Source organism: Falco biarmicus, chromosome 19, assembly GCF_023638135.1.
Source record: "Falco biarmicus isolate bFalBia1 chromosome 19, bFalBia1.pri, whole genome shotgun sequence".
Lineage (NCBI taxonomy): Eukaryota > Metazoa > Chordata > Aves > Falconiformes > Falconidae > Falco > Falco biarmicus.
Genome location: NC_079306.1, coordinates 5353721 through 5377566, shown reverse-complemented (window position 1 = coordinate 5377566; position 23846 = coordinate 5353721). Strand labels below are relative to the sequence as shown.

At 68.5% G+C, this 23846-nt stretch overlaps 5 protein-coding genes across 5 annotated transcripts; 4 read left to right on the top strand and 1 right to left on the bottom strand.

Annotated features, from left to right (window-relative positions):
- Positions 1-213: 213 nt before the first annotated feature.
- Positions 214-2650, top strand: VPS72 (vacuolar protein sorting 72 homolog). The gene is made up of 6 exons (XM_056322565.1): positions 214-394; positions 878-1030; positions 1172-1283; positions 1377-1556; positions 1673-1814; positions 2099-2650. Exons 1-6 carry the CDS (start codon positions 278-280, stop codon positions 2490-2492), a joined length of 1098 nt encoding a protein of 365 aa, XP_056178540.1. The 5' UTR covers positions 214-277; the 3' UTR covers positions 2493-2650.
- A 270-nt stretch (positions 2651-2920) lies between these two features.
- TMOD4 (tropomodulin 4) lies at positions 2921-8536 on the top strand. Its single transcript, XM_056322494.1, is given in 12 exon segments — positions 2921-3259; positions 3949-4092; positions 4181-4337; positions 4803-4925; positions 6050-6139; positions 6353-6503; positions 6840-6948; positions 7168-7270; positions 7273-7310; positions 7400-7414; positions 7417-7546; positions 7642-8536. Coding segments are annotated over 12 exon segments (1182 nt in total). The 5' UTR covers positions 2921-3160; the 3' UTR covers positions 7665-8536.
- A 128-nt stretch (positions 8537-8664) lies between these two features.
- Positions 8665-10698, bottom strand: SCNM1 (sodium channel modifier 1). The gene is made up of 7 exons (XM_056322493.1): positions 10589-10698; positions 9800-9887; positions 9628-9725; positions 9456-9551; positions 9177-9323; positions 8926-9058; positions 8665-8852 (listed from the first exon to the last, which is right to left on the bottom strand). Exons 1-7 carry the CDS (start codon positions 10637-10639, stop codon positions 8815-8817), a joined length of 651 nt encoding a protein of 216 aa, XP_056178468.1. The 5' UTR covers positions 10640-10698; the 3' UTR covers positions 8665-8814.
- Positions 10699-10925: 227 nt separating this feature from the next.
- Positions 10926-12735, top strand: LYSMD1 (LysM domain containing 1). Its single transcript, XM_056322637.1, is given in 4 exon segments — positions 10926-11265; positions 11789-11845; positions 11847-12058; positions 12183-12735. Coding segments are annotated over 4 exon segments (567 nt in total). The 5' UTR covers positions 10926-11112; the 3' UTR covers positions 12328-12735.
- A 632-nt stretch (positions 12736-13367) lies between these two features.
- On the top strand, positions 13368-23048 carry SEMA6C (semaphorin 6C). The gene is given in 25 exon segments (XM_056322623.1): positions 13368-13383; positions 14777-14938; positions 15029-15069; positions 15071-15144; positions 15972-16029; positions 16125-16181; positions 16433-16534; positions 16964-17054; positions 17141-17263; positions 17388-17476; positions 18367-18390; positions 18392-18523; positions 18525-18586; positions 18814-18945; positions 19033-19188; positions 19720-19750; positions 19752-19844; positions 19846-19958; positions 20284-20421; positions 20793-20811; positions 20813-20871; positions 20992-21019; positions 21022-21049; positions 21265-21312; positions 21704-23048. Coding segments are annotated over 25 exon segments (2985 nt in total). The 3' UTR covers positions 22813-23048.
- The last annotated feature ends 798 nt before the right edge of the window (positions 23049-23846 follow it).

Genomic DNA, 23846 nt, shown 5'->3' with positions numbered 1-23846 from the left:
CGCGACGTGACCGTACCGCGGGTGGCAGAGCCCGGGGGCGGGGAGGGGGTCTGCTCCCGTGACGTCCCGCGGGCCCAGCCCCGGTCTTCCCGCCCCCCCCGCCCCCCGTGCGCAATGGAAGAGCCCTCCTCGCCCTGGCAGCCTGCCGTGCCCCCTCCGTACCTCCAGGGGGCGCCCGCCGCCATCGGCCGCTCGGCACTCGCTCTCTCCTGCCTGGCGGCGCAGCGGGCGGGCCCTGCAGGTCGCGCAGCGGAGCGCCGATCGCGGCGGCGGCGGGATGAGCCTGGCGGAGGGTCGCGCCCCGCGGCGCACGGCCGGTAACCGACTCTCGGGGCTGTTGGAAGCCGAGGAAGAGGATGAGTTCTACCAGACCACCTACGGCGGCTTCACCGAGGTGCGGAGACGCCGCGGGCCCGGGAGGAAGCCTGGGCACGGGGGAGGGTGTCTCGGACGAACGCGCCTGGCGGTGTCCCGGTGCTGGGGGGGGGGGCGGGTGTCTGGGGGGGGGGGGAGCCCCGGGGGGGGGGGAGCCCCGGGGGGGATGTCTGGAGGGCCCGGGGCGGGTGGATGGGGAGCCCCGTGTGGGAGGTGGGGGTCCCCGGGGGGGGATTTCTAGGGGGCGCGGAGGCGGGTGGATGGGGAGTCCCGGGAGGGGAAGGTGGGGGTCCCCGGGGTAGCGGGAAGCTCCGGGTGGGGGATATCTGGGGGGTCCGGGAGCAGTGGATGGGGAGCCCCGGAGAGGGTATCTGGGGAGCCCCGGGGGTGTCCAGCCATTAGAGAAGTGGTCGTGCCCCCCTCCCCCCCCCATAGCAACGAGGCCGCCGTGGCCGTGGGGCGGGAGGGCAGTGGGGGGTGACACAGCCCCCTGTCCCCGCAGGAATCGGGCGATGACGAGTACAGGGGTGACCAGTCGGACAGCGACGACGAGGTGGACTCGGACTTCGACATCGACGAGGGCGAGGAACCCGCCAGCGACCAGGATGAGAGCGAGCCCAAGCGCCGCCGCCGTGTCGTCACCAAGGCCTACCGGGTGCGGGGGGGTGGCCGGGACCGGGCTGGGGGCTCCGGCATCCCCTTCCCAGCTCCCTGCTGGGAAAAGCCGAGGTTTAAGCGGGGCCAAAGCCGTGGCCTGGGGGAGTTTTTCTCCCTCCTCACGCCCTCTGCCCCATAGGAGCCCCTCAAAAGCCTTCGCCCCAAGAAGGCGGATGTCCCCAGCAGCAGCTCGCAGAAGCCACGAGAGGTGAAATCTGTCCCCTTGGAGCTGCAGGATGACATGGGAGACAGTGAGTGCGCACGGGACGGGGCTAGAAACGGGCCTCCTGCGTGAGAGCTGCCGGTGAGCCGGCCGGCCGGTGAGCCCTGCCCTCCCGCCGCAGGCAGGAAGCACATGCGGCAATCCACGACGGAGCACACGCGCCAAACCTTCCTGCGCATCCAGGAGCGGCAGGTCCAGTCCAAGCGTAAGAAGGGTGGCACCAGCTACGACCGGCCTCTGACGCAGGAGGAGCTGCTGGAGGAAGCCAAGATCACAGAGGAGATCAACCTCCGCTCCCTGGGTGAGCCAGGCGCCGTGCCAAGGGGTGCAGGGGCCCCCCGAAACGGCACAGGGAGAGGGGATGAGGGTGTCAGTGTGACGCTGAGCCTCCCCCTCGGCTTGTCGCTGTTTTTACAGAGAACTACGAGCGCCTGGAAGCCGACAAGAAGAAGCAGGTCCAGAAGAAGCGGAAGTGCGTGGGGCCAGTTATCCGGTACTGGTCCGTCACCATGCCCCTCGTCCCGGAGCCGGGCAAGGAGGAGAATGTGGATGTGGAGGGGTAGGTTGGGGTCACCTCGACGTGTCCCTCGTAGTTTTTTACCCCTCACAGACCCATCCGGGCCTCTCTGTCCCTGCCTCCCAACCCCGATCCCTCCCTGGGCTCCATTCCATCGTGGCAAGGGAGAAATGGGTTTTGGGCAGCACCTTGGAGCCCCACGTGTCCCACACTCCAGTCCTGGGGGGCAGCTCGAGCAGATTTGGCAGCTCTGCCCACCATGGGAGCTCCCCTGGGGTCTCCCCCTGCCCTGGGGGTCTCCTGGGCACTGACTGAGTCTCTTCTAGGTTGGACCAAGACCTGCAGCAGGCTGAAGCAGCTCCAGCCCCGGCTCCAGCTTCCGCCGGGAAGTGCTCCCGCACCTTCATCTCCTTCAGCGACGATGAAACCTTCGAGCGCTTCTTCCCCAAAGCAAAACCGCCGCGGCTGCCGGTGCGGGAGATCTGCCCCGTCACCCACAAACCGGCTGTTTACCGCGACCCCATCACCGACATCCCCTACTCCAACATCCGCGCCTTCAAAATCATCCGGGAGGCCTACAAAAAATACATCACGGCCCACGGGCTGCCCAGCGCCGCCGCCTCCGCCACCTTGGGGGCCACCGCTCCCCCCGGCCCCGACCCCAACGTCCGTCCCACCCGCCAGAAGATCGTCATCAAGCAGAGCGTCCCCACGACCTGAGTGCTGGGGGGCTGCGGGGGACCCGTGGCCGCCGCGGGTTGAGGCCCGTCCTCACTCTGACTCCTGCGGGTGACAACGGTTCGTTGCTTTATTTATCGCCTTCCTTTTTTTTTTTTTTATATTAAAAAAGAAATAAACCCGAGTAGCCTGTATACAAGCAGGGTGCGGACTCCTATTTCTGTTAGATGCGCGGCACCGGGAGCACCCGCAGTAGGGGCAGGGTGCGTACCACCCCTGCTTTACACAGACCCTACAATAAACAAGCGGTTTGCTCCAAGCGCTGCTGCCCGTGCACCCCCCGAATGTGATTTGGGGGGCTGGGGGGGGGCGGGGTGGTGTCTCTTCCCCCAGAAAATCTTGGGGTGAAAGGGCTTAAAATGCCCCGGGGGGGGGGGGGGGGGTGTCAGGGGTCTCTGAGGGGCCGCGGGGCCCCAGGCAAGAGGTTCAGCCTCTCCCTGTGGCCTCCCCCCGTTCCCCCCCCCAGCCAGGGGCACCCCAAGAGGTAACGGGGCGCCCCCGGGTCACGAGGGGCCCCCCACGGCCCAAGGGTGCCCCTGCATTGCCGGGGTGCTGGGGTGGAGCTGGCGCGGGGCTGGCAGGGCTCGATAACGCCGGCGATATGTGATCTCGCCCCTCCCCGCCGGCTCGCAGAATAAAACGCTGATCTCATGCCCTGCGCGGCCGGAGCCCTTGGCTCAGCACCGGGGCTCAGCACCACCGGGGCTCGCACCCAGGCAGGCTCCACCGCCCGGCCAGCCAGCGGCCAGGTAGGGCCTGTGGGGGGGTGGGGGATCCCGGGGGGGGGGCATGTCACCCCCAGGGACAGGGGCTCCTGGGTTTGTCGGGGATCCCTGCTTTGAGGGATCCCCCACCCCGCAGCCCCCCCAGCTTTCACCCATGGGTGTCTGGTCCCTCCCGGGGGCACCAGTTGCACGTGTGCCCCCTGCCCCCAGCCCTGGGGATGCTGGTGTCGGGGGGGGGGGTGGGGGGTGGGGTGGGGCGGAATCTCAATCCGGTTCCTCGGGGGGGACCCAACCCTGGTGCCAGGGGACTCGTGTCCTCAGCGCCCACCCCTGCTGCCCCTCACCAGGGAGGGGGGGATCTGTGCTGGGGGGGCAAAGGGGCGCTGGTGGGGCGGTCTGGGTGGCACTGGAGCTGCTGCACTGGGATCTGCCCCCAGGCAGTGGGGGAGGCTTTGCGGGGGGGATGCTGGGTCCTGGTTTGGGGAAGAACCTTGACAATGCGCCTCAACTCCCCCAGAGCCCCTACGCGGGGGGTGCCCCACGGCCCCCCAGCTCAGTGGGAACCCAGCAGCACCCGGAGTTGCGAAGGCACCCTGTGGGCTGTGCCATGGAGGGGGTCCCTGTGGCGTGGGGTGTCCCCCCACGGTGTGGGGCATGTCCCCACCCCGGGGAGCCTCCTGCCAGCTGCTCAGCCCCCCTTGTCACCCCCCCAGGCCGCCCCCCGGCCCGCTGCCATGACGTCCTACCGGCAGGAGCTGGAGAAGTACCGGGACATCGACGAGGACAAGATCCTGCAGGAGCTGTCGGCTGAGGAGCTGGCGCAGCTGGACTTGGAGCTGCTGGAGATGGACCCCGAGGTGGGTCCCAGTGCCAGGGGGTGGCAAGCAGGATGAGTGCCATCCGGCCGTCAGGGTCCCCCCAGGGGTGACACGGTGTGTCCCCCAGAACGTGCTGCTACCGGCCGGGCTGCGGCAGCGGGACCAGACGCAGAAGAGCCCGACGGGGCCGCTGGACCGGGAGGCCCTGCTGCAGCACCTGGAGAAGCAGGCGCTGGAGGCTGGCGAGCGCGACGACCTGGTGCCCTTCACCGGCGAGAAGAAAGGTGCGGGGACCCGGGGGGTGACATGGCGGGGACAGTGGCGGGGACCAGGGGGCACGGGGCCCTGTGGTGCCGGGTATATTTAGCTCGGCAGAACCGTCCTCGCCAGCAGCTCGGGTGTCCTGGGCGAGCTGGGTCCCCGCCAGCCCCGGGTACGGCCACCCCCTGGCAATGTCACCCCCCCCGTATGGCCACCCCCTGGCAATGTCACCCCCATTAATGCCACCCCTAGTACAGCCACCCCTGGCAATGCCACCCCCTGGCAACATCACCCCCACAGTAGTGTCACCCACTGGACACGTCCCCCCTGGCCCCCCACCCCCGGCAGCATCACCCCCAGGCCAGGTCACCCCCCCGGCAGCGGCCGCATCCCCAGCACCCCTGCCAGCCCCGTCCCCGGGCCACCATGCTCAGCACCACCGGCCCGTGCGAGGCCGGGCAGGATGCAACCCGCGTCCCCGCGCCCAGGGAAGCCCTTCGTGCCCAAGAACCCGACGCGGGAGATCCCACGGGAGGAGCAGATCACGCTGGAGCCCGAGCTGGAGGAGGCGCTGGCCAACGCCACCGAGGCCGAGATGTGCGACATCGCCGGTGGGTCTCGCACGGGGCAACCACGTCGCACCGCAGCCTCGCACGGGGCTGCTGCATTGCACCACAACCTCGCACCACAGCCTCGCACGGGGCAGCCATGTCGCACCACAGCCTCACACCGGGCTGGTGCATTGCACCACAACCTCACGCGAGGCAGCCATGTCGCACCACAGCCTCGCACGGGGCAGCCATGTCGCACCACAGCCTCGCACGAGACCACGCTACATTGCATGACAACCTTGCATGGAGCTGCTGTGTTGCACCACAGCCTTGCACGAGGCAGCCATGTCGCACCACAGCCTTGCACGAGACCACGCTACATTGCATGACAACCTTGCATGGAGCTGCTGTGTTGCACCACAGCCTCGCACGGGGCAGCCATATCGTGCCACGGCCTTGCACGGGACAGCCGTGTTGCACACAGTCTCACACCAGGCTGGTGCATTGCACCACAACCTCACACAAGGCAGCCATGTCGCACCACAGCCTTGCACGGGGCAGCCATGTCGCACCACAGCCTCGCACGAGACCACGCTACATTGCATGACAACCTTGCATGGAGCTGCTGTGTTGCACCACAGCCTCGCACGGGACAGCCGTGTTGCACACAGTCTCACACCAGGCTGGTGCATTGCACCACAACCTCACACGAGGCAGCCATGTTGCACCACAGCCTTGCACGGGGCAGCCATGTCGTGCGACAGCCTTGCACAAGGCTGCTGCCTCGCCTGGCCCCCTTGCACGGAGCTGCTGCGTTGCACCGCAGCCTCGCACGGGGGGTAGCGTGTCCCACAGCAGCTTCACGGGGCGGCAGCACATTGCACAGCGGGGAGCACGTTGCACAAGGATCAGTGTTGCACGGTTGCACGCCTGCCCCAGCCCCGTGTCACACTCCACTCCCCGCTGCCAGCTGTGTGCCGGGCCCCCCCCCCACCTCCCTGGGTCCCGGCCAGCGCCCGGCTAAAAGCAGCGCTGTGCCCCCACGCTCGGCTTTCACCGCTGGCCCCCGGCCCGCGCGCTCCCTGCGGCTTCCCCGAGCCCCCCGGCAGGGCAGGGGGGGCTGCAGCCACCCCCCAGGGGACACGGGGGGCCCTGGGGCACAGCTGACCCCCCCGGCCCCACAGCCATCCTGGGCATGTACACGCTGATGAGCAACAAGCAGTACTACGACGCGATCTGCAGCGGGACCATCTCCAACACGGAGGGCATCAACAGTGAGTGGCCTGGGGACACAGGGACAGGGGACGTGGGGGATGAGCCACCCCCCGGACAGGGGCCACGGGGGCTGTTTGGGGTGGATTTGGGGAGCAGAACCCCTCTGGGATACCCCGTGGTGACCCCACACACACGTGCAAACGCATGTGTCCCCACACGTCCGTGTCCCCACGCACGGGCACGCGCGTACCCGCACACACGCGTGTGCCCAGGCGTGGTGAAGCCTGACACGTACAAGCCGGTGCCGGACGAGCCCCCGAACCCCACCAACGTGGAGGAGACGCTGCGGCAGATCCAGGCCAACGACAGCACTCTGGAGGACGTCAACCTCAACAACATCAAGGTGAAGGACCTGGTGGCAGCGTCCCCAGGGTGCTGCTCCTGGGGTGTCCCCATGGGGCTGGGACACCCTGTTCCAGGGTGCTGCCTGCTGTCCTGGGGTGTTTGCCCTCACCCTGGGGTGGCTCCAGGGCACCCCAGGGCGCTGGTCGCCACCTGGGGGTATCCGTGTCCCTTTGGTGACATCCGCTTGGTGCCACTTACACACCTTGGGTGACATCCAGCACCCTCTCAGGGATGTCTCTGTCTCCAAGGGCACATCTAAACCCCCTCGATGCCACTGACATCCCCCCTGGTGACACCCTGCAGCCCCGGGGATGTCCCCAGCTGCTCGGTGACACCCATGTCCCCTTGCGGCAGGACATTCCCAATCTCCACGCTGAAGGCCGTCTGCGAGGCCATGAAAACCAACACCCACGTCAAGAAGCTCAGCCTGGTGGCCACCCGCAGCAACGACCCCGTGGCCAGCGTGAGTGCCAGCCCCGTGTCCCACCATGTCCCCACACCTCTCCAGACTGGGAGGGGACACGGCCCCTAACCCGGGCTCCACCCTGAGCACCAGCAAGGCCAGGTGACAGTGGCTTTTCCACCGTCACCTGGGGCATCGGTGGCCCAGGACGTGCCAAAGGGGGGGGGGGGCACCAGCCCTGGGTGACACCCCGATGTGACACCCTGAGGTGACACACAGGCTGTGGCCGAGATGCTGATGGAGAACAAGACCCTGGAGAGCCTCAACATTGAATCCAACTTCATCACCAGTGCTGGCATGATCAGCATCATCAAGGCCATGTACACAACACCACTCTGAGCGAGCTCAAGGTGGACAACCAGGTAGGGACGGGCACCCATGGGTGGCCTAGGGAGGGGGACAGGGGTGTCCCTAACTTCCCGGTGCATCTGGTCTCACCACGGCCCCACAGTGCCAGCGGGCTGGGCGACACGGTGGAGATGCGAGATGGCCACCATGCTGGAGCAGTGCCCCTCCGTCGTGCGCTTTGGCTACCACTTCACGCAGCAAGGCCCCCGCGCCCGTGCCGCCATCGCCATCACCAAGAACAACGAGCTCCGTGAGCGTCCCCTGTGTCCCCTCCCAGAGCAGGAATCGGGGTGGGGGGGTGGGGTGTGTCCCGGCCCTGACCCCCCCTCTTTCCTCTGCCCCCAGGTCGCAAGCAGAAGAAAGCCTAACAGCCCTCCCCTCCCCCCGGCATGGCTCCTGCTCCCTGGAGCTGCTGTAAATAAAGACGGAGCAATGCGGCTTTGGGATCCGCTCGGATGCATCCCGGGGCAGGATTTGTGCGCAGGACAGAATTGGGATCGTAGGGATGGGCTGAGGGAGGGTAACGCCACCGGGGGGGGGGCCCGCAGGGGCTGAGCGGGATGCCTGGACCCCCCCAGGGAGCAGCGGGGCCGCAGGGTCGGGGTATTTATACCCCAGGGATTGGGTTACGACACCAGGAGGGGTGGGGCAGCCAGGTGCCCCCGTGGCACTGAGCTGGGCACCCAGGACCCACAGGGCCCAGCACCCATGGCCCCAGAGGGGTGGGGGGGGGTGGGGGGCACAGAGCCTATTTATAGGTGCCACCACATTATTTATCGGCACAAGCCGATGTGAGCGGGTAAATCCCAGTGCCCAGGGGTAACATCACCCCAGGCAGCACTGCCAGGGACCCTCCACAAGGGACAGAATATGACCCCAGGGCCCAGAGACACCTTTGGGTGGGGGGTGGGTGCTGTCCCAAGGGCATGGATGCCAGCTCAGGGTGCAACACCATAAATGACAGTCCCATGGGTGCACCCTGACGTGGGAGCACACGCAGGCACCCAAAGGCTGGCAGGAAAAGTGGGGGGAAACTGAGGCAGGGGGAGGGCAAGCGTGGCAGGGTGCTCTGCGAAGCACTGGGACAGCTGTCAGGGCTGGGGAGGAGGGGGGGAACCCAGCACCACCACCCCGAAAGGCCATGACCCGCAGGCAGCTGCCAGCGTGTGAGAAAACAAGTGTGACTTGGGACAGGGACAGCAGAGGACAGGCCAAAACCCACATGGAGCTTGGCAGCACTTGTAGGGCGTTGGCCAGAGTAGGGGCACCCCAAAAAGGCACTAGGTTGAGCACCCCGTGGCGGCAAGACGGTGGGAACCCCAATATTACCCCTCCCTGGGACCTGCTGCAACGGCTCAGACACCTCCATCCTCTCCAGCTGCCTCTATTAATGGCAGGTGTGGGGACAGCTGCAGGGGGACAGTCCCCGTGGGGACCAGAGGAGCCCAGGGGGGCCTCAGGCCGGCAGCAGTGCAGGTGGTTCGTCCTCGTCAGAGTCAAATTCAGCGTTCTCATCCTTCACCCACTTGCCAGAGCGGTCTTGGATCCAGCCGGCACTGGGGACAGACGGATGGACAGTGAGAGGCGGCTCATTACGGGCTTCCCCGCGCCAACGGGGCCAAGACTCACCTGCGCAGCTGCAGGTATCGCTCCAGGGCCTGGCGCCTCTCGGGGCTGAGGGCTTCAGCCTGGCTCGGGACTGATGATGAGGCTTTTCCTTTGCTGCCTTGCTGCGTCCGCGCCGGAGCTGTCTTCGGGGCACCTGCGAGGGCAGAGGGGACTGGTGGGACCCACAGAAATGGGAGAGGGCCAGCCGATTGCCCAGGCGCCCCTGCCCTGCCGGTGCCAGCACAGCTCTGGAGCCACTGGCTAGCTCTTACCCACTCGCCTGCCGCGGTGCCCCGGCAGCAGGGGCTGCAGGGCTGGCGTCCAGGGCTGCTCCGTTCTTCTGCGACGGCTCTGGCAGCATCGGGGCAGCACTCAGCCCCATCTGGGTGACACCAGCTCGTGAGCTGCTTCCCTCCACCCTGTGATGGGAGAAGGGGTCAGGGCCTCATCCCACAAACGCCCGACAGCAGTGAGGTCACGGCACTGCCAGTGCCCTCCCAGGAAGCCCAGAGCTTTCCCACATTCTCCAGCAGCAAAAACAGAAGCCTCACCCCGTCCTCCGGCAGCAGCTGCTGTAGGGAGCTGCTTTGAGCAGAGCGTTCCGGGCAATCCTCCTCGTCTGTGCCAGAAGAGGGGGCCGGGGAGCCCTGGGGACCGGGGACAGAGCTCAGGGGGGCCCCATCTGGGGGTCCAGCAGGGTGAGGAAGGGGCATCTACACCAACCTGTGTGCCTGCCTCCTCTGCCTGCAGCTCCTCCTCGTGCCGCCGCTTCTGAGCCGCGTCCTGGAGTGAGCGCTTCCTGCTGTAGAAGCGCTGCAGGCCTGAAAGACAGCAAAGGGGGTGGGGGGACATGCCCGCTTGGCACAGCTCACCCCGCCAGGGGACCTGCACTTACTGCCCATGTGCTTCTTGCCGGCTCTGTGGACTGTCAGCACGTCCAGCGTGTCGAAGACAGGGCGTGGGCACACACTGTGCAGGCGTACCTGTGCCGAGGGGGAGAAGCTGCTGTCAGGACCCCGCGAGCGGTTGGAGGGGGAGGCTGCACTCGGGGGTCTCGCTCACCTCCCTGCTCCTCAGCAGCAGTGCCTCATCCTCGGGGATGTAGTTGGCCAACAGGTCCGCGATACGTCTTTTCTGGGATAGACCAAGGGGGCCGGGTGAGTGCTTGTCCCCCCCACGCCTGCTGCCGGAGCAGGGTCTGCCCCCAGTTTACCCCACAGGGAACCAGTCCTTTTCCCCAGACCTGTCCCCGCTTAGGCCAAGAAACCTCAGCACCCTGGGGACCCCCGTTCCGCACTGAGGGGCAGGTGGGGAATTAGGTGGTCGAGGCTGGGGAGGGGGCGGTTTGGGACAGGCTGAGGCAGGGGAAGGGGGCAATTTCGGGGAGCAGCCTAGGCCAGGGGGGGTGTTTTGGGGGCACTGAGAGGGGAACTCGAGGGGGCCCAGGGCAGCGATGGGGAGGCACTGGGGGGGGGCAGAGGAGCATTTGCGAGCTGGCAGGACGGCGCGCAGGGGGGTATCTACGGGCACGGAGGAGCGGGGAAGGGCTGCGGGGAACCGGGCCGGGGGCGGGCCGGGGCGAGGGGGCAAGGCCGGGAGGTGCGTGGGGAGGCCGGGTCCGGGTCTGGGGGACTCGAGAAGGGTCAGAGGGATCGCGGAAGGGAGGGAAGGGGGCGAGACCCACCTGCAGCACCCCCAGCTGACCGGGGTCGTCCCCCTCCCGCTTGAAGGACATGGCAGCCCCGGCGCCGGCCCGCGGTTACTATGGGAACTGCCCTCCCACCGCCCAGCTTCCGGGTGGCTCCTCCCGGCATGCTGCGCGCCGGAGCGGCAGCCAATCGGAACGCTCGAGGGCCGCGCCCCGCGACATGACGGGAATTGTAGTTCCTCTCCCTGAGACGGCGTGGCCGGAGGGGCAGAGACTCCCCCCCGGGGGCAGGGCCCGGCGCGAGGGGCGCGGGGGGGGACGCCAGGGGGGCTTCGACGTGGCGACGGGGGGGCGCGACGTCGTTGCGCGAGGGGCCGGAGGGGTACCCGCTCGCCCCGGACTACAAGGCCCAGAGGCCTCCGCGGCGCGGCCGGGCCGGGCCTGGCGCCTCCGTCCTCAGCGGCGCGCGGGGGGCGGCGCGGGGCCGAGCCCGCCCCCGGCAGCGGCGGCGGCAGCGGCGGGGCCCTGGCAGGTCCCCCGGCCGGGCCGGGGCTGTGCGTATGAGCCCCCCGCCCCCCGCGCCGTCGGGGGTCGGGGCGGAGCGGGGTCCCGCCATGGCGGCGGGGAGCGGGGCAGCGGGGGCCTCCGCCCGGGAGCACCGCCTGGAGCCCGGGGACACGCTACCGGGGCTGGCGCTACGCTACGGCGTGACGGTGAGCGGCGGGGGGGGGGCACGTCCGGGGGGCCCGAGGGGCCCTGGGGCAGGGTCGCGGGGGCAGGGCGGCCAGGACGATCCCGGGGTCCCCGTGGGGCCATTGCTGTCCCTTCCCGTCCCTGTCCCCCCGGTCCCTGTGACTGTCCCCGTCCGATCCCGTCCTCATCTCGTCCTTCCGTCTGTCCTCATCCCATCCCTCTCCTTGTCCCTGTCCCACTCTTGTCCCCATCCCACCCCTGTCCCCATCCTGTCCCTCTCTCTGTCCTCATTCCATCCCATCCCTGCCCTTGTCCCTGTCTGCACTCTTGTCCCCATCCCGGTCCCCATCCCGTCCCTGTCTCCATCCCATCGCTGTGCCCATCCCTGTCACCATTCCTGTTCCATCCCATCGCTGTCCCCATCCCATCCCTCTGTCCTCATCCCATCCCTGTCCTTGTCCCTGTCCCCACTCTTGTACCCATCCCTGTCCCATCCCCACCCCTGTCCTGTCCCCATCCCGGTCCCCATCCCGTCCCTGGCAGATGGAGCAGATCAAGCGCGCCAACCGCCTCTACACCTCGGACACCATCTTCCTCAAGTTCCACCCTCCTCATCCCCACCCCGGCGCTGCCAGGGGGCCCCTGCCCTGATGACGAGGACAAGGACACGTCCGTCCCCTCAGGAGACACCTCGGCTGCTCCCGCTCCGTCCCGCCACGACCTCTCGGCCACCGATTTCCTGCGGCAGCTGGACGCCGAGATCGGGCGCTCCAAGGCGGCGGCAGCAGAACGGCTCCGCGCCGGCAGCACAGGGTGAGCGCGCCCACCCCGCCTCCCTGCTGGGGCCAAGGGGGCTTCTGGAAGGTGCCTTTGGCCCCCAGGTTGGTGAGCGGGTGGTAAGGCCACCCCTCAATGCCACCCCGCTGCGTCCCTGCAGCACGGCTGAGGCTGAAGGCACCCGCAGCACCGACACCAGGGCGCCCCCGGCCCACCTGGGCCCCCGCCTTGGCCCCCGGCCACTCACCAGGACCCCACGGGCGGCCACCCTCCGTGACGCAGAGGATGAGATCTTCACACTGTGACACCAGGGACACTGGGGACATGACGGCCGTGACTCCCACCCTGTGGTGGCAGGGACCCCAGACACCCCCAGCCCTTGCCAGGGTCTACTGGAGGGGACACAGGGATTGGGGGGGAACACACAGTGTCCCCTCCTTGTCTCCTTCGAGGGACCTTTCCTGCTGTAGGGACACCCAGCACCTGGATGCAGAGCCAGCCCTCTTGCAGGGCTGCTGGGAGGGACTGTGATGTACTGGGAGGGACTGGGACAGGATTTACCAGCTGATGTTTTCCCTCTGGTTGTATTTATTTGTACGTCTTTGCTCTCGCGGGGATTTCGGGGGGGTGGGACCCCCATGCCAATGCCTGGACCCCCACAGGGATGGTCTCCTCCCACACTGAGGGCCTGTAAATAAAACCGAGCACTGTCACCTGGCTCTGCCTGTTTGTCACCTGCCGGGGACACCATCACACCCCCCGGGGACATGATTGTCCCCCTGGGAACAGGGCCATCCCCGTGGGGACACAGACCTGCGGACAGTGTCACCCTGCTGGGGACATGGTCACCCCCAGGTGACACGATTGCCCCCCTCAGGGACATGGTCACAGCCCCTGGGAACACAATAACACCCCCCCACCCCCTCCCGAGGACATAATTCCCCTTGGGAACATGGACACCCCCTGGGGACAGTGTCATCTCTCGCGGCGCCATTGGCACTCTGGGGACACAGTCACCCGCCCCGGGGCTGCGGGCACCCACCCGAGGACACCGGCCCCCCCGCAAGGTGCCACGCCATGTGATGCCACCAGGTGTCCACCCTGTGCCCACACCCTTGGGACCCCCCCCCCCGGGACCCTCCAGAGCCTCAGGGGGTCCCCAGGGTCCCCCCAGGGCCACCCAGTGCCCCGGGATGTCCCCAGGGTCCGCCCTCCCCGAAGGGGCTGGTGACAGGGGACCGCAGCCCGGGTGGCACACTGGGGGGAGCTCAGCGCCCCCACGAGCTCCCAGTCACTCCCAGTAGCTCCCAGTCCCACCCTGGGCCAGCTGCACCCGTGCGTGCGAATGCCACGCGCTGGTGGTAAGTGGGGCAGCAGGTCCCACTCGGGTGGGGGGGTCACAGGTGACGGCCAGCCCCGTTGCACACGCTTGTGCAAGGCTGCCCACGCGTGTGCGTGCTCGTGCACCGCACGTACATCCACCCACCCGCATGCACGTCTGCGCGCGTGGGCATTTGCACGGCGGTGCTTGCGGGGGGGGGGAGGGGGGCAGCGCGGGTGCTTGCACACGCGTGTGCATCGACGGCGGGGGGGGGGGCAGCGCGGGGTGCTCGCAGGCAGGGCTGTGCCCGCTCCCACGCGTCTGTGCACACGCGTGTGCAGGCACCCGCGCTGACCCCCCCTACGTGGGTGCACACGCGTGTGCAAGCCGCCCCCCCGCCCTCAGCGGCTAATGAGGATCAGCTCATTAAGGGGATTAGCGCCTATGTATAGGGCGGGCCGCGGGGCGGGGCGGGGGGTCCCGCGGGGGTCCCGGACCCGCCCCCCGGCCCCGCTCCGGCCGCCGGCCGGTCCCGGCCCGTTCCGGGGCGGAGCCGCTCGGGGCCGCTCGGGGCGCGGAGCCGGTACCGGGCGCGGAGGGGGCGGCCGGGGGGGGGGGTAGGGGGGTGTCGGGGGGGGGGGGCGGGCGGGGGGTGCCGCGAGGGGGTAGGTGCGGTGGCGCGGGGGTGTTGCGGGAGGGGTCGAGGGGGTGTCGGGGGGGGATCGGGGGCGTGTTGGGGGGGGTCGGGGGGATGTTGCGGGGGGATCGGGGGCGTGTTGGGGCGGGCTGTGGTTGGGGAGGTTTCGGGGTGTTTTGGGGTGTAGGTGGGGGGGTGCTGCGGGGTGAGGGGTGTTGTTGGGGTGTTGTGTGGGTGCTATGAGGAGTGGGTGGGGGGGGTTCGGGTTGTGCTCAGGGTGCTGGGGGGTGCTCAGGGTGCTGTGAGGGTGTTGGGGGTGCTCAGGGTGCTGGGGGGTGTTGGGGGGGGTGCCGTTGGGGGGGTTCGGGTTGTGCTCAGGGGGCTGGGGAGTTGCACGTGGGTGCTGGACCCGAGCGCTGTGCGGGTGTTGGGGGGTTGTGAGTGGGTGCGGGGGTGCGCACAGCCGTGCCCCACTGCACACGCTTGTGCTGCGCTGGGAGCACTGGGACTGGGGGACTGGGGACACTGGGATGGGCACGTTGGGGCAGGGTCGCTGGGGATACTGGGGTGGGGATACTAGGACACTGGGAGGGGGGCACTGGGAGCACTGGGACTGGGGTCCTGGGGACGCTGGGATGGGCACGTTGGGGCAGGGTCACTGGAGGTACTGGGACGGGGATACCAGGACACTGGGAGGGGGGCACTGGAAGGACTGGGAGGGGGCGCTGGGAGCACTGTCCCCACAGTGGCGGGTGTCCCCCAGGGCTGCTCTGTGCCCCCCCCCCCCGTGCCTCAGTTTCCGGTGCCGAGACCAGCCCCTGGCAGCCCCGGGGGGCCGGTGCCCGTGGCCATGCTGGGGGGTCCCGCTGCCCTTCATTCTCCTCCTCCTCCTCGCCGGGGGGGGCGGCACAATCCTTCCCGCGGGACCTGGTGCCGCGCAGCACCGTGGGGCTGGCAGGTGAGCCGGGGGGGGGGGGGGGGGGGGGTCGGGGGGGCCTGGGGCTTGGGGGGGCCAGCGGGGTGTCACCGCATCCCCCCATCCCCGCAGCCACCGCCGCCTACCCCCGCTTCGGTGGCCTGGGGGGGGGCCAACGGCACGGCCCAGCTCGGCCTCGACTTCCAGCGCATGCTGCGCCTCAACGGCACCCTCTTCGTCGCCGCCCGGTGAGCTCTTGTGCGCGCTCGTGGGCGCTTGTGCGCGCTCGTGGGCGCTTGTGCACGTGGCACGTGCTCATCGGCGCTTGTGCAAGCCCATCTGTCCTTGTGCAAGCTCACCTCCCCTTTGCTTCCTTGTGCATACTTGTGCAAGCTTGCGTGCGATTGTGCACGCTGGCGTGTGCTCGTCTGTGCTTGCGTGTGCTTACCGGCACTTGTGCAAGCTCGCTCCCCCTTTGCTTCCTTGTGTGTGCTTGTGCACCCTTGTCTGTGCTTGTGCAAGCTCGTACACCCCTTTGCGAGCTCGTGCAAACTTGTGCACGCCTGCGTGTGCTTATCGATGCTTGTGCAAGCTCATCCCCCTTTTGTGTGCTTGTGCAAGCTTGTGCACACTTGTATAGGCTTGTACATCCTTGTCTGTGTGTGTGCAAGCTTGTGCATGCTTGTGTTTTTGTGTATCCTTGTACATTTGCCCACGTTTGTGCAAGGATGTGTGTGCTTACGCATGCTTGCCCATGCTTGTGCAAGCTTACATGCACTTGTGCATGCTTGTACATGTTTTATCTGTGCCTGTGCAATCTTGTTCACATTTGCGTGTGCTCCTGCAGGTTTGTTTGCTCTTGCACATGCTTGGGCACGCTTGCACGTCCTTGTGCATGCTTGGGCACATTTGCATGTGCTTGTGCCCACTTCTGCACACTCAAGCCCCTGAGCGCCCCTGCCTGCACACGCTTGTGCCCACCAGCATGTGCTCCCACATGCTCGTGCATGCTTGCGTCGCCATGCCCCTCGCACGTCCCTGTGCCCCTCGCACGCTCACACTCCCCCCCCTCCAGGGACCACATCTATGCCTTCAACCTGGGGCAGGACAAGGGGATGCTGTACCCCGAGCGGGTAAGGGGGCCAGGGGGCACGGGAGGGGCAGGCTGGGGGCACGGGGGGGCTGGGCTGGGGGTCCCCATGCCCACCGCCCCCATTTCACCCGGCAGTACCTCACCTGGGAGTCACGGGACAGGGAGAACTGCGCCATGCGGGGCCGGCTGCAGGTGAGGGGGGGTGGGGGGGTACGGGGGGGGGGAGGGGGGCATGGTCTGGGGGGGGGACGACTATGAAGTGTGGGGGTGCAGGGGCAGCATGGGGGGTGGGAGTACAGGGTATGGGGATGCGGGGGGGGTACTGGTATGCAAGGGGGTGGGGGGTGCAGGGGGTGGGGGATACAGGGAGTGGGAGTGGGCAGGGGGCTCAGGGCAGGGGAGAGTGGTGACGTCGGGGTCCCCTCGTGTCCCCCCCCACGCAGGATGAGTGCCACAACTACATCAGGGTGCTGGTGCCCCGCGACGCTGGCACCCTCCTGGCCTGCGGCACCAACGCCTTCAGCCCCCTCTGCCGCACCTACCAGGTGGGGGGGGCTGGGGGGGCGTGACTGGGGGGTCTCAGCGGCTGCTGGGGAGTGTGATGGGGGGGGGGGGTGTCTCAGCCCTGCCAGGGAGCATGGGGGGGGGGGGGGGGTGGTGGTGAATGAGTGGGGGTCTCAGCCCCCCCACTGAGGAGCATGGATGTGATGAGTGAGGGGGGGTCTCAGCCCTGCCAGGGAGCATGGGGCAGGGGGTGTGATGAATGAGGGGGGGGGGGTCTTGGCCCCCCCACTGCAGAGCAGGGCTGTGATGAGGGGGGAGTCTCAGCTGGGCAGCTCAGCAGGGCAGTGCCCGCAGGTGTGATGAGCGGGGGGAGGGTCCTCAGCATCTCCGTGCTGGGGCTGGGGGGCAGCAGGGGGCCGTGCTGAGCTGGCGGGGGGGGGGGGTGTCTCACCCTCTCGCCCCCCCCCCAGGTGAGCAGCCTGGCGCAGGAGGGCGAGGAGGTGAGCGGCCAGGCCCGGTGCCCCTTCGACGCCAAGCAGAGCATCGTCGCCCTCTTCGTCGGTGGGTGCTGGGCAGGGCGGGGGTGACACGGGGATGCCCCTGAGGGGGGGACGTGGGGCTGACGCTGGTGTCCCCCCCCCCCGCAGACGGCAGCCTGTACTCAGCCACGGTGGCCGACTTCCAAGCCAGCGACGCCGTCATCTACCGCAGCCTCAGCCCCGGCCGCCCCCCCCTGCGCACCCTCAAGTACAGCTCCCGCTGGCTGCAGGGTACCCGGCGGGGGGGCTGGGGGGTGGGCACGGGGGCTGGGGGGCAGGGAGTGGGGAGCACAGGGGTGGGGGATGGGGACAGGAGGTGGCGGGGGCTGATGGCCCCCCTGGCCCCTCCCCCCAGAGCCCCACTTCGTCCAGGCGCTGCCCTACGGCCCCTACGTCTACTTCTTCTTCAGGGAGGTCGCCGTGGAGCTCAGTGCCCTGGGCAAGGTGGGCACCGGGGGGTGGGGGGACCCCCAGCCCATCCCCCTGGCATCAGGCCAGGGGAGACCCCCGTGCCCCTCGCCCGAGCATCTGGCCGGGTGCTGGTGTCTCACAGGGTGCTGCTGCCTGTGGGTGCTCCTGGTGCCAGCCCAAGGTGGCCGTGCCCCTGGCTGCCCGGGTGCTGGTGCCCCTGGCTGCCCGGGTGCTGATCCCAGCGGGTCCTTGGGTGCTGACACCCATGGGTGCCCAGGTGCTGGTCCTCATGAGTGCCCAAGTGATGATGCCCATGAGTCCCTGTGTGCTGACACCCATGGGTGCCCATGTGCCGATGCCCTGGGTACTGACACTTGCGGGTCCCTGGGTACTGACACCCATGGGTGCCCAGGTGCTGGTCCTCATGAGTGCCCAAATGATGATGCCCATGAGTCCCTGTGTGCTGACACCCATGGGTGCCCATGTGCCGATGCCCTGGGTACTGACACTTGCGGGTCCCTGGGTGCTGACACCCATGGGTGCCCATGTGCCGATGCCCTGGGTACTGACACCCATGGGTGCCCAGGTGCTGGTCCTCATGAGTGCCCAAGTGATGATGCCCATGAGTCCCTGTGTGCTGACACCCATGGGTGCCCATGTGCTGATGCCCTGGGTGCTGACACTTGTGGGTCCCTGGGTGCTGACACCCATGGGTGCCCAGGTGCTGGTCCTCATGAGTGCCCAAGTGATGATGCCCATGAGTCCCTGTGTGCTGACACCCATGGGTGCCCATGTGCCGATGCCCTGGGTACTGACACCCATGGGTGCCTAGGTGCTGATCCCTGCAGGACCCTGGGTACTGACACCCATGGGTGCCCAGGTGCTGATGCTCTGGGTGCTGACACCCGTGGGTGCTGGCACAGGTGGCGGTGGCACGGGTGGCGCGGGGTGTGCCGCAACGACCGGGGGGGCTCCCCGCGGGTGCTGGAGCGGCGCTGGACGTCCTTCCTGAAGGTGCGGCTGCAGTGCGCCGTCCCCGGCGATGCCATCTTCTACTTCGACGTCCTGGAGGCGGTGACACCCCCCCCGGGCCCTGCACGGGCGCCCCGCCGTCCTCGCCCTCTTCGGCACCCAGCCCAACAGGCATGGCGACGGGGGTCCCGGTGACGAGGGGTCCCGGGCTCTGGGGTTGTGAGCATGGGGACAGGGTTGGTGGCAACATGGGAGACGGGGACGTGGGGACACAGTGGGGCAGGACACAGGGGAATTGGGACACGGTGGGGCCCTGGCCACACCAAGGCCACCATGGCAGCCCTGGCAGGGGACAGCGGCGTCCCCAGCGCCGGTGCCACCCGGTGCCAACCCCGCAGCATCCCTGGCTCAGCCGTCTGCGCCTTCTACCTGGCGGACGTGGAGCGGGCGTTCGAGGGACCCTTCGCCGAGCCCCGCGGTGCCTCCAGCACCTGGATGCCGGTGCCCGAGGACAGGGTGCCCCGACCCAGGTACCACCCCCCACACCCCGCACCCCAGAGCCTGGGTCCCTCCGGGGCACCACGGCCACCCGCGTCCCCACGCCGGCTGTGCCGCAGGCCGGGATGCTGCGCTGGGATGGGACCGGCCGCCGGCATTGTCACCTCTGGGGACTTCCCCGACGAGACGTTGGCCTTCGCCAAGGAGCACCCACTGCTGCACGGCGCCGTGGCACCCGCCGGCGGGCGGCCGCTCTTCACCCGCACTGGCACCAGGTGCACACCCGGGGGTGGGTGGCCGCGGGGACGGGGGGTGGCTCGTGCGAGGAGGGTGCGGGTGCACAGGCTGGGGAGGGTGCAGCCGGTCCCATGGGTGCTGCAGGGTGGGGAGGGTCCTCGTGCAAGGCTCCAGTGCGAGGCCCTGGTGCAAGGCCACACAAGGATGTGCAAAAGTGTGCAAAGCCCTGGTGCGAGGGTGTGTAAGACCTGGGCGCAAGGGCCCCAGTGCGAGGGTGTGCGACAGCGTGCGAGGCCCCGTTTCAAGCATGTGCAAGGGTCCCACATAGTGCAACGGCCTGGTGCAAGAATGTGCAAAGCTCCAGTGCAAAGGTGTGCAAAGCCCTGGTGCAAGGCTGTGTGAAGGTGTGTAAGACCTGGGTGCAAGGGCCCCAGTGCGAGAGCGTGCGACAGCGTGCGAGGCCCCGATCTGAGCGTGTGCAAAGGTCCCACGCAGAGGTGTGCAACGCCCCGGTGCACGGGTGTGTGAGACCCCTGCACGAGGGTGTGCAAGGGGTGCGCTGGGTGCAGGCTGACGCAGCTGGCGGTGGACACGGGCGCGGGGGCCACGTGGGAACCAGACCGTGCTCTTCCTGGGTGCCGAGGACGGGCGGGTGCTGAAGGTGTTGGCGGCCACGCAGCACCCCGGGGCCACCCAGCACCCCCGGTGGCACCCCAGCACCTGGTGACAGCCGGGAGCCTGGTGACACTGGGGATGCCACCTCTGAGACGCTGCTGCTGGAGGAGATCAGCCTCTACGACCCCAGGCGGTGAGTGTGGGGCGCTGGGGGTGCTGGGGGGCTGGTAGGGTCCATGGGTGCAGGGGGGCTGTGGGTGCTGATGGGTGCTAGGAGGCAGAGGGCATTGATGGGTGCAGTGGTGGTGTGGGTGCTGAGGGGCAACGTGGGGGGCACAGGGCATTGATGGGTGCCGTGGGGTCAGGGAGGTACCGTAGGGTGCTGATGGGTGCTGTGGCGTCATGCAGTTGCTGCGGGGCCATGTGGGTGCCACGGAGCTGCAGGGTGCCGACGGGTGCTGTGGGGGGGCCGTGGGTGCTGGGGGTGCCGTCACGATGGGTGCTCCTGGGGGGGGCAGATGCCAGGGGCCGCGGGGCGCCAGCCGGGTGCTGGGGCTGGAGCTGCACCCGCCGGGCCAGGAGCTCTACGTCGCCTTCGCCGGGTGCCTGGTGCGTCTGCCCCTGAGCCGCTGCGCCCGGCACGGCGCCTGCCGCAGGTGAGCGAGAGCATGGGCGTGTGCGAGGGCGTGAGGGTGTGCAAGGGTGCAGGGGCACATGTGGGCACGGGGTGTGCATGGGGCCACGAGGGCATGTGTGGGTGGGATGTGTGAGAGCACGGAGGTGTGCAAGAGCGTGCAAGGGCCAGGGGTGCGTGAGGGCACGGGGGTGTGCGAGGGCCAGGGGTGTGCGAGGGCACGGGGGTGCGTGAGGGCACGGGGGTGTGCGAGGGCCAGGGGTGCGTGAGGGCACATGGATGTGTGAGGGCACAGGGGTGTGCGAGGGCCAGGGGCGTGCAAGGGCACGAGGACGTGTGTGTGGGACCACAGCACGCGGCCACCTGCCCCCCCCCCCCCCCCACTCCCTGCAGGAGCTGCCTGGCCGCCCGGTGACCCCTACTGTGTCTGGCTGCCCCGCCAGGGCTGCGTCCCCTTCTCCGAGGACCTTCCGTAAGTGTCCCCTGTGGTGGCCTCTCCGGCACACCCCCCACCCCACCCCCCTCTGCTGGGTCCCTTCCTCGCGGGGTGGGGACTCTGGGGACGGTGGGTGATGTCCCCTGCCCTGCCCAGGAACGGCTTCAAGCAGGACGTGGAGGGCTACCCCAGGGACCCGCTGGGACCTGCCAAGGTGAAGGGGGGTACATGGGGGACACTGGGGACAAAGCCATATTGGGGGGACACAGAAGGTCGCTGTGGGAACTTCTGGGGACACGAGGTCACGGGGGGGATGCAGGGGGCACCAGGGCGATGCTGGGGGCCCTGGGACATGTGGAGGACACTGGGGGGACGGAGGTGGCCGCAGGGGGACACGGGTGGCCTGGCCTGACCCCGCTCTGCTCTCAGATGCACCAGCCGTGGGGGACAGCGACGGGGACAGAGACTTGGCCCATGGTCAGTGACACCCTGTCTGCCCCCCCAGACACCCAGGGACCGGGGGGGACCCCAGGGAGGAGGAGGGACCCCCAGGAATCAAGAGAGGGACCCCAGGGACTGGGGAAGGACCCTGGGGATGGGGGGGGGGAACCCACAGGAACAGAAGGACCTGGGGTGGGGGGGTCCCCGGGGACCCCCAGGGATCAAGAGAGGGACCCCAGGGACTGGGGAGGGACCCTGGGGATGGGGGGGAACCCCCAGGGACAGAAGGACCCCGGGGTGGGGGACCCCTGGGACCAGGAAGAGACCCCCACAGACGGGAGAGGGACCTGGGGCAGGGGGACTCCAGGAGGGACCCTGGGGGCCCGGGTCCCCCGTGTGTGCGGGGGGCTGACGGGTGCTCCCGCAGGGGTGCGCCAGCCCGGGCCGGGGGCCGCAGCGGCGGTGCCGGTGCCGGTGCTGGTGGGCTGCGTGCTGGGCGCCTTCGCCCTGGGCGCCCTGGCTGCTGGGCTGCTGGCGGCCTGCTGCCGCCGCCCCGCCGCCCCCAAGGGACCCCCGGAGCCCCCTGCCGCCGCCCCACGGCCCCCGGCCCAGCCACCTGCCCCCCGCCTCTACCCCCTGCTGCCACCCCAGGGCGGGGCTGGGGGCCTGCGGGACCCCCCCGAGCTGCCCACACGCCGGAGGCCACCCCACGGCCACCTGCCAAGGCACTCTGGGAGCGGGTGACGGAGCCCCGGCGCAGCCAGGCCGCCCACCTCGGCACCCCAGAGTGCCCGGAGCCCCCCCGGGCCAGGACCCCCGCCCAAGGCCACCCTGGAAGAGATGCTGCAGCGGCTGCACGGGACGGGGGGCTCGGGGTGGCCGGTGACCCCCCCGGGCACCAGCTCCTTCGCCAACCGGGTGCAGCCGGGCACCCCGTTCTCCAGCCTCCCCCCGGCCCCCCGCGACGGGACGCCCCGCCGGCTGGACGTGCCCCCCGACAGCCCCCCCGCCGCCCCGGCGGCCCCTGGCACAGAGACACTCGCTCGGGGGGACGCCTGCGAGACCACCTGGCCTGGCCCGCGGGCTCACCCGCATGCACTCGCTGGGGACCCCGGGGGGGCCAGCCTGGGGCCCCCGGCCCGGCACCCTGGAGCGCTCCCTCTCCATGAAGCCCCCCGTGCTGCCCAAGCCCCTGATGGTGCCAGCAGCCCCCGGGCGGCCCTGAGCCCCCCAGCACCCATGGGACACCCCTGCTGCGGCTGGCGGGGGGCCCCCCAGCCATCCCCTGGGTGGCAGGACCCCCGCCTCCCTGGTGGCACGTGGGTCCCCCCCGTCCCCAGACTGGCCCCCACCGGGGTGACAAGGGTCCCCATGTGCCAGCCTGGCATGACAAGGCTTTTCTTTTTCTTTTTTTTTTTTTTAATCCTAATTTATTTAATTGGGGGGGGGGGGAAGGGGGGAGCCACCGCCAACCCCCTGGGGGACATGCGACACAGCAGCTCTCCATGCCGGAGCTCAGCTCATCCTACCATGTAGGACCAAGGCTGGGGGACAAGAGGGGGACAAGGGGGGGGAAGGTGCCACCGGACCCCCTCGGGGCCAGCCCAGCGTGGTGGCCCTGGGGTATCCCCACAGTGGCACAGGGGATAGGAAGGGCCTGGCGATGCGCTGGCTTAGCAGGGACAGGGCTGACACCAGGGGTAAAGCAAAGCTGCTCCCCAAGGTTGTGCTATTTTATTAAGAAACATATTAAAAAAAAGTTTTTATATATATATATATATATATATATACACACGTTGAAATTTCCCAACATCTACCCTCAGTAGAAGAGGGGCCCAAGCACTTGGCTCCTCGTCACAGCACTAACAGGGTCCATAAGGGACAATTTATTCTGTGATAAACCCCCCAGCACTGCGCCTGGCACGCGGGAAACCGATCTGATACAGGTGAGATTAAAGAAATAATCCGATTTGGCCCCAAAAAGCACCCTGTGGGTGATGGAGGGGGGTTCAGGCAGGGAAGGCCCCTGCCAAGGGGCTGGGGGACCCGCGCTTGATTCCCGGGGCTTGTTACTCCCCTTCGTGGCTGGCTGGAGAGGATTGAGTTGGCGTTTCCGTGCCCTCCTCCACTCATCCCCACCGGATTTGCAACGCCCTGCTTCCGATTTAGGAAAATGGGAACCGGTTACGGCAAACAAGAGGGAAACACACATCTAATCAAACCCAAATCGGTTAAATTAGCACCGCACCACCTCCTCCACCAAAGAGTAACAACACACGCTCATTTCAAGACCGCAACTTCTGCCTCGGCATTCCCGGGAAGCAGGCCGGGATTCTCCCACCCGCGCAGGCACGCGGCTGCGATCCCAAGCTCGTGGCGGAGGGGAAGCAGGGTGGGCGTGTGGGCGTGGGGAGCTCGGCTGCTCTGCCTCGATAAGAGCACGGCTTTTGAGAGCCAAGGGGTTTGTTTAGCCTTTCACCTCCTCCATCCCCGTGCCCGCCGCTGCCTGTGGCACGAGGACAAGGACGGAGCCGGCGTGGGCGAGAGGAACCCTGACGCGGCAGAGTCCG

Excerpts from the sequence above, each read along its gene's own strand:
- VPS72 (XM_056322565.1), top strand. The coding sequence starts at position 278 with ATGAGCCTGGCGGAGGGTCGCGCCCCGCGGCGCACGGCCGGTAACCGA. Across the intron at positions 1,284-1,376 it reads GCAGGATGACATGGGAGACA|GCAGGAAGCACATGCGGCAA; the intron begins GTGAGTGCGCAC and ends CTCCCGCCGCAG. Across the intron at positions 1,557-1,672 it reads GATCAACCTCCGCTCCCTGG|AGAACTACGAGCGCCTGGAA; the intron begins GTGAGCCAGGCG and ends CTGTTTTTACAG.
- SCNM1 (XM_056322493.1), bottom strand. The coding sequence starts at position 10,639 with ATGTCCTTCAAGCGGGAGGGGGACGACCCCGGTCAGCTGGGGGTGCTG. Across the intron at positions 9,552-9,627 it reads CAGAGGAGGCAGGCACACAG|GGCTCCCCGGCCCCCTCTTC; the intron begins GTTGGTGTAGAT and ends CCCGGTCCCCAG. Across the intron at positions 9,324-9,455 it reads AGCTGCTGCCGGAGGACGGG|GGTGGAGGGAAGCAGCTCAC; the intron begins GTGAGGCTTCTG and ends CTCCCATCACAG.